At 43.8% G+C, this 8436-nt stretch overlaps 1 protein-coding gene across 2 annotated transcripts; it reads right to left on the bottom strand.

Annotated features, from left to right (window-relative positions):
* Positions 1-302: 302 nt before the first annotated feature.
* Positions 303-7755, bottom strand: LOC9267704 (uncharacterized). 2 transcript variants are annotated; one of them, XM_026024548.2, is made up of 8 exons: positions 7302-7755; positions 6153-6243; positions 3193-3279; positions 3016-3108; positions 2866-2928; positions 1375-1452; positions 1190-1288; positions 303-795 (listed from the first exon to the last, which is right to left on the bottom strand). In XM_026024548.2, the coding sequence occupies exons 3-8, from the start codon at positions 3268-3270 to the stop codon at positions 577-579; spliced, it is 630 nt and encodes a 209-aa protein (XP_025880333.1). In that variant the 5' UTR covers positions 3271-3279; positions 6153-6243; positions 7302-7755; the 3' UTR covers positions 303-576. The 2 variants fall into 2 exon arrangements, with proteins under 2 accessions (XP_025880333.1, XP_015634479.1); XM_015778993.3 differs by lacking the exon at positions 6153-6243.
* Positions 7756-8436: the final 681 nt, after the last annotated feature.

The raw sequence follows: 8436 nt of genomic DNA, 5'->3' as shown, positions 1-8436 counted from the left end.
ACATGCCGATTGTTCGTCATTCTTCCCTGGAATCCAATTATCAGCCAAGATCCTAATTTTGTTACCAATTCCAACTGGCCATCTGATCCGTTTCTCCACGAGTTCCCTTCCAAATAGAATGCTATGCCAACTATATGTAGAAGGTCATGGACGTTCAGCCTCACAAAAGTCACGATTTCGGAGATACAGTCCCTTGAGAACTCTGGCACACAACGTAGTGGGGTCTCCAAAAGTCACATTTTGTGAAATACTTCCTTCATTTCATCATATTATAATTCGTTTTTGAAAAATGTAGTAGTATCTTCAACACAAAATAAACATATTATCAAAATACATTAATGTTAGATGATTTAACTTTGTTAAACTTTCTAGGCGGAAACAGTAGCCAATGATTGTATGTTGATTTACAGTGGCCCAAATATAAAGAAAAATGGGCAGCTCCACCATTTCGATTAAGGCTCAATCATTTAGCCGACGGTCTACGAACAGGGACACAACATAAACAAATTGAGTGTTGAGCTTTGGCCCCATCAACGACTACCAGAGCATGAACTACACATATATCAACCTTCATCTCTAGCGTGTGCTGGACATGCCAACTGTTGCAGCCGTTGCGATTGAAGCAAAAGCAGCAAGTAGCCACGGCTTACCACGAGCAGCACCTCTACCAAATTGCTCATTTATTCTACGTAGTGGGCGACGTAGTGAGCCTAAGCAATCCTCGAGCGACAACTTTGACACTTTTGGACTTGTGGATTGTTTCTGTTCCTTCCAAGTTTCTCGTATAGGTAGAGCCTGCAATAAAAATAACATACAAGGTTAACTCATGATTCAGAACTGTTCACATGAGACCAATCAGACAGGCTTGGAATCTCATTTTTGTGGCCGTTTTGGCAGACAGGTGCTTTCTGTTTTATATTGAACAAACTTGTGCAAACATAAAGATTGCGGCTCCTCACAAATTTTCAAGGAGTTTATCACGGAGGGAATAAAATGGCCTTATAATTCATTCCCCCACTTGTAGTAAACAGAACGTGCTGATGAAAGGATGGCATATAAGAGGATGGAAAAAACTAATATTGCATTTGCATATAAGAGGATGGGACAGGCAGCAGCGCAATCAAAATATCTCTAGGTATCATGTGCTGACTGAATGTCTCCAATTTTAAGGCTGACAAATGAATCTGACCTGCTTAACAAGAATAACTCCACTCGCTCTTGCTTGAATAGCACATTGTCTTGCAAAGTTGCTAAATCTCGCCTTGTAGTAATACTGACTCATAAGTGCCTACAAATTATGCAGACAAAAAAATTTACATCTAAAGAAGAAATATAAGGATATGAGGAAGCTACACTTAGCATCAAAAAACTTACCCAGTCAAAGGTACCTATCATTTTCTCCAATTCTGAACACAGCTCTGCATTTATCTTCTCCAAAACTAAATTTTCATCCTGGACAATTGGAGAAAAAAGGTATCTAGCATAAAGATCGGGCAATCAAATAATGCATCAAAAGTAAATCTGTGAATAATAATGTAATCACCAACTCATTTTAAATTTTGAGTTTGAAATTTGGGAATCCAAAACAATTCAATATTCTAGCGGAGTGGTGGGTCCCACCAGTTATTACTGGTTAAAAGTAGTTCACATCCCACTGTGGGAACCAGTTCAGGCACAGAAGATGAAACCTTGATATGGCATCACATGGCAACAATAGTTCTGAACAAAAGTAGCCGAAAAAACTAGTGTCAAAAGTTCTTGGTGCAAACTGAATCCCCCAAAAGGACTCTAAAGTTACCTCAATTCTGCCAAGTTAGTAAAATATCAGCAGTCTACTATTGGAAAAATCATGTGCTCACTTCATTCTTCAGTATATGCAATAAAATATGCAAGTGTTTATCTAAGGATAAATTTGCATGACATTGCCGGTTAAGGGGAAAGCATTCCTCTAAATATGCAACATCTGGCAAGATGGGTTACAGCACTAGAAGGTATCTGAATCTCAGCTGATCACAAGAACAGTCGTTGAAAACAGATTTACTCCAAGATACATTATACAATAAACGGAGGTTCAATGCCTTCAATACAAATTAAGGAAATTTCCACATCTGGCTACCAGAGGGAGAAGATAAACAACACTTCCTCCAGTCATAAATGTTTGACATTTAAGACAAGATTCGGTCATTTTGTATACCTTGACCTTCCATTTTATATGAGAATAAGTTTATAGATCAAATGAGTTTACGACAGTATTGTTCAGGGCAAACCTATGCATACCATTCTTCTTATTTTTAAGCTAAGCATCTGTGAAATTGTTGATGGTCAAAATTTTAAAATTTGACCAAATCTTGTCCTAACTGTCAAATACTTATGACCAGAGGGACTATCAAAGAATATTAGAAACTTGATTTCTCTACTTATTTGCTGCTGTCAGCAGATGCCACCTTTTTACAGTGCAAAATGTGCATGCAGCACAACTTTAGTGACCATTTGAACTCCATCACATATTCCTTTAAATCGGACTGATTTGTCTTCCGTTTGTTCTAGATAGATCCAGGTATTTGTGAACCAACTATCATTTACTTTTTATTTTTGAAGAATCAAGTAACTAAACATGGCTGACAGATATGATTTAGTTCCCATTGGGGAGCAACAGATGTTATGTTAAGCGTCTGAATATTTTACCAGTTTTGCCTGCTGATATGACAACATAACCCCAAAGCATTAAATTATTGAATACATATTCTAATCTAGAATTGCATCAAAACATGAAAATCCACACACAAACACACACGCACATTCTATTCTAGGCATGGCATGTATGTATTTTATGTCATATTAATGCCAAATAAGATGCCATTCTACCTCAGGCATGGACAATGGGTTCATTTTATTCCCCTCGTGTTCCTTCAGAAGGTCCATGTGCCTCTGTGAAAAGAATGTACATATATTAAATGACAAAATTAGATTCATCTTATGAAACATGTTCAGCTTATGTAATATGGTAGCTCTAACCTTTAAACCAATTCTTAGCTCACTATTGTGCAGCACAGACCATCCAGTTGAAAATTTGAGCCATTTTAGTACTTCTTCAGGATCATTTTTCAGCTGCAAAAAGTTTGATCTAATTACAAACAAGTTCAGCATAATAGTGCATAATAATTGATCAGAATCTGATAAACTGACAGGTACCTGACAAATGTCAATCATTGCAAGACCTTTCCGGAATGCAGAATATCTCTGAGCATCATGCAATATCTGTAGAAGCATTTCTTTGTGCTGGGAAACAAAAAGGGAATAGCAACTATGAAAAACTTTGAACATCACATGTTCATTGCACATGCATTAGATGATAGAGAAGTGCAGTGCCATTCAGACAACAAAATATAATACTGGAACCAGGACACAACCATAACTTAATCGCCAGACAAGATCCTACATGCCTGAGTTAGTCAAACAGATTAGACCTGACATAGGCTGACAATCAAGATTACTGAGGATAGCACTAACAGAACAGAATGCTAGACCAGACTGCAACTGCAAGTACCAGGGACCATTTACTGGTCTGTAGAATGCAGTGGTGTTTAAGGTATTAAGGTGGTCTAAGGTGATGTACCCCCACTTCAGCACCATAGCATGCACCGCGTAAGACGAGGAGACACAATATGAGGTGCTTAAGGCATCATTAAGGGAGAAAATGTGACACATCAAACTTGGCTACGGTCAGGAAGAGGTGGTCATGACCTTTAATCGACACCCTACTGCCTTCAGTTGATGGAATAAGCCTTGTGGTCTTTGGTCTTTGTGGTTCTTTCTTACTTTTAGGTTGTTTCTCCCTTTTAGGACAGCATCCTTTTCAGTTTTGCTTTTAGCATCTCTAGGACAGCATCTAGGACCATCTCCTTTATGCTTTATTCAGCATCTAGGACCATCTTGACCACCTTTTAGACTAGTGTGGGCAGCAATTAGCTTGTAGCCACTATATATATGTATCCAACCTCCCTCGGGATGGTATGGCTTTTGAGTTTGTGAATGAAGAAAACCAGAAAATTACCCCACTCTGAGTGCCATCCTCTTCTCAATGAGAGTAACCATTGAAGTTCTAACATCTGGTATCAGAGCCACACTTTCCTGTAGGCTAAACATCTCCTGTTCCACCCCTTCCCAAGCTCGGTTGAGCACTTAGCCAGCAGCAGCAGCAGCACCAGCTGCTCCTCCTTCACCTTTCCCTTACCCCTCTCCACACAGCAGCCCCCCGGAGGCGCGCCATGTCCGACGTTCGGTCTCGGCGTTTGGTCGCCTCGAGCACTCGGCGTCAGCAGGACGCCGAGCTCGCCGCAGCAGAGGAGCGCAGGCGAGCAACAGCTCAGACCGCTGCAGCAGCAGCGAGGGCGGCCAGACTGGCGGTAGCGGAGTTGGCAGCAGCCAGGGCGGAGGCGGAGGCAGAGGCGGCGGAAGATGCGGCACGTGCGGCGGAGGTAGAGGTTGAGACCTTGCGCAGGAGCATCAACGGCTCCATCGCCGGCGACATCACCGCCGACAGGGAGCTTGAGGAGCTGGCAAGAGGAAGGGCGTGGGAGCGGGCAGAGCGGTGGGCAGCAGCCCACCCCCACGGCGGCGGCGGCGGCCCAAGGGGCCGCGCGCCCGCCGACGGGAACCCAGACGGGCGCGGGCGTGCCGGCGGCAGCCCGGAGCCCGCGCGCGGCCCTCGCAGGCAGCGCGGCTCTCCCTCCCCTGACCGGCGCCATGGTCACCACGGCGTCCAGACGGTGATTAGGGACTTTGGTCCCGGCGGTGGGTGGCCTACCCTCACCAAAACCAACTACATCGAGTGGGCCGCGGTGATGAGGGTGAGGCTCCAAGTACGGCACATGTGGGAGGCAGTCTGTCGGCTCCCAAAACTAACGATTCGGAAACCGATATGTTTAATTGTATCAAGCCCTGGATCAGTAGATTGATACAGCTTCAACAATCTGGATCTTCATTGCGTACATTTGAACAAAGCTCTAAAGGAGATGTTATTACATAAATTAATAGGGGAATTTACAAGATTGTGGCTAACTATTACAGTAGAAGCTATAGAGTGTCTCAACTCTAATATTTTGCTATAGACTTAAACCATCTAACTAATCTAGATCCGAGAACTAGGTTGAAATAAGATTAACTTATAGGATTGAACTCCTGGCTTCGGCAAGAACTTCAATTTAACTCTGGAAAAAGGGAGTTTGAAGCAAGGGTGAGTACAACGTACTCAGCAAGCTATTATATTCAATAATGCATGTATGAAAAAGTAATATTTGAGTAGGATTACGATTACTTGCAGAAGGCAGAGAATATAGAAATAGAAAGCCTGATGTTTTAAATGCAGCAGCATTTAGTAAAATCTTGAATTAGGTTTCTAACCAAAGTACCATATGAGTCCCGATACTCAATTCCGTGAGCACGGCTATTCGAATAGATTCATGTTTATTTTACTGCAGTAAATGTACGCTTTACCCGCAATCCATGACATGCCAATATTCATTAGCTTAGTCATGACAAAGCTTTTCGGCTACTAATATCAGTGGCACCTGTTCCATGAACTCTCATCCTCATGCGCTCTGAACGTAACGTTATCAGCAGCGAGAGGAGTTCTGGTGTTCCTGAGGTTTTTAGAGAGAGAACTGGTTGAGAGACCCCCGTCATCTCAACCAGGTTTTCACAATACACACACACTTGAGCTCAACAAATCATTAACCTGCGCCTCGGTAAATGTTATATTTGCCCTTCGCGGCATATGTTTGCCTCCTGCGCGAGGACTTAAATAAGAACCACTGTACAGAGGTACCACCTTTGCTAGATAACCTACTTTGCAAGGTCTGTCCCCATTCTAGAATTGCGGTCGTACTTGTTCGTTTGACATAAGTACTTGGTAATAACTATATCGACAGAGACAATACTAGCCACCCGGAAATCAACCAATTCCTACGTACTGTCCCAATCTAAGTTCATTATATTTTTATGCAGACTAACTAGGCAGGGCTAAGCAAAGCTAGCATATCTGGTTTGCTATATTCAGGTTATGCATTCAAAATTATGTATGACTAATGCATAGAATATCAAAGATACAGAATATAGGATCATTATGTTCAAGGGGAGGAATAATAACTTGCCTTGCTCCAACGCAAATAAATCCAAGGTAGGCAACCTGATTATCCGATCCTCGAAACACCACAGGTTGCCTCCAAAATATAATAAACTCTACTGAAGAAGAGGAAGAGCCAATTTCAATAAAATCCATAAAATAACAAAGGATCGATAGGCGGCTAAGAGAGCTAGGGTTTAGGGTATAATATCTCCTTTATAGGATAGGGATTATTGGGCTAACATTTTATGTGTGGGTTTTAGTTTCTTGGAGAGTAGGGGATATACTAAATAATCTAATTGGTTAAGTGGATATGTGGCTAGTATTGGTCGAGGTTGGGCTTTGGTAGAAGAATGGCTAGGATTTAGTTGTTCTCGAGTCGATGCTGAAATAGAATACTATATCGGCTCGTATTTCATGCATAGACTATGGGTAGTAGAAGGGTAAATGGTTGGTATGGAATTTGGATAGCAGGCTGGCTGGGGTTTCATTTGATTAAGCCGATATCGAGGTAGGATGAATATCGGCTGGGATTTGGGTGTTTGCTAGTCGTTGCTAGAGTTGGGCAGTATAACGACTAGAATTGGTATCTTCTCTAGCCGGTGTCAACAGACAGCATAACGGCTAGAGGGATAGGAGGTTTGTGTGGGTTTAGTGGGACGGAAGTGTTACTCCGACAACCGTGAGTGGCGGCAGAGCGGCTAGGATCACACAGAGCCCAAGAGCTAACTGTGCGGCGTGCTGTGGAGGTCGAGGGAATAGTGAAGCTTCGACCACTATACGCATCGAGGCGTGGGGTGCTAGGAACAGCACTTCGACCTTGGGTTTAGGTTTTGCCGGGCTTTACAACCAACGGTCCGACGTCGGGGATAGTAAACCGCGAGCGTCCCCATGGAAGGCGTAAAGTTCCAACCGGCGGCTTTTTAGTGGCTAAAGGGTATTTTGGGTTAAAAAGAAATATTTGAAAAGACAAACATAAATTCAAACAGTATTTGAATAAATTCAAATAAAATATTAAAATAGAAAATTTGGTGTCAAAAGGTAGGGTTTTAATTTAGATGAATTTAGGTACAAGTTTCACTGGAATCGGATCTACGGTTTAGGAGATATGAGCTTCTAAAGATTGGATTTTGAATTAAATAAGGAAAATATAAAATGTTACTGTGCAGGGGCCCACCTGTCAGTCTTTCTTTTTCTTTTTCTTTTCCTTCTTCTTCCTCCCGTTATCTTCTTCCTTCTCTTCTTCTTCCCGTGTAACAACAGAGAGAGAGAGAGAGAGAGAAGGGGCGCCGGTGCTCCGATGGTGGAACGGCTTCGACGGCGGCGGCCAAGCGTGTTCCCGAGCGACGCGCACCCGGGGAAGTCGGTGGCTGGCCGAGAGAGAGGAGGAGTTGGCCGGAACGGCGAGTAGAAGAGCTTCTCTTCGGCTGCAAGGGAGGTGGTTGTGGTGGCTTGATGGAGTGGATAGGGAAGAGGGGAAACTAGAAAAATGGATTCCCCTCGTCAAGGAAAGCCCGATGGCGCGAGGGTTTGGGTTGTGGAGCTGCGGTGAAGGAGATCGGCCGACGGCGACGACGGCCGGACATGGGAGGAGAGAGAGAGAGCGAGAGCTCGAGGAGCTCGGCTTGTGTGGAGAAAATGGGAGGGGTTGCCGGCTATTTATAGGCGGCGATGGTCGGTTTGCAAGGTCGGTTCGGAGGAGGAAGACGAGAAAGACTCGATGACGGCGGCGTGGAGAAGAAGGACACGGCGCCGGTTCTGTCTGCCGATTGGCCGGCGATGGCGGTTCGGCTCGGCGGCTGACGTCAGTGGCATGAGGTGGCGCTGACGTTGGGTGGAGATTTCTTAGCGTCGAAGGCAAGAGGACGGCGGCAGCAAAGCGCTGTGGGCGGCGGCGGCCGCGCGTACACGCGCGCCACACGCGCCCATGGCGCTCGGCGGTGGCGGCGCCCACAGGGAGAGAGGAGGCGGCTCAGCTAACTGGGCCGGCCTGGGCCGAGTAAGAAAGAAGGAGAATTCGGCCCAAAAACAAAAGGAAGGAAGTCTAATTTTCATAGAGGTTTAATTTAGAGGAGAGTTTGTAATTGGAAGCAATTTGGATGGCTAAGTTTTACAAGGAATTCGAATTCGGAGAATATTTGAATAAGAAGGTTTGGATATAATTTCCAGAAGAGATATTTTCTGGTTTATTTGAGTGCAATATCTTAGAGATGGAGTTTATTTAATGCACTCAAATAGAAATTCAAAATATTCAACACCATAAATAATATGGCTCTAGATTTGAATATTTTTGAGTATGTAGAGGGAATAGA

The sequence above is a fragment of the Oryza sativa genome, chromosome 4 (genome assembly GCF_034140825.1).
Source record: "Oryza sativa Japonica Group chromosome 4, ASM3414082v1".
NCBI classification, from domain to species: Eukaryota; Viridiplantae; Streptophyta; class Magnoliopsida; order Poales; family Poaceae; genus Oryza; species Oryza sativa.
The sequence above is the reverse complement of the archived record's forward strand: the minus strand, read 5'-3'. Positions and strand labels throughout refer to the sequence as shown.

What these genes read in the sequence shown, in the direction of transcription:
- LOC9267704 (XM_026024548.2), bottom strand. Translation starts at nt 3,270, where the DNA reads ATGCTTCTACAGATATTGCATGATGCTCAGAGATATTCTGCATTCCGG. An exon ending in ACCCATTGTCCATGCCTGAG is followed by an intron (nt 1,453 to 2,865) that starts GTAGAATGGCAT and finishes CCAATTGTCCAG; the next exon opens with GATGAAAATTTAGTTTTGGA. An exon ending in GAGTTATTCTTGTTAAGCAG is followed by an intron (nt 796 to 1,189) that starts GTCAGATTCATT and finishes TTTTTATTGCAG; the next exon opens with GCTCTACCTATACGAGAAAC.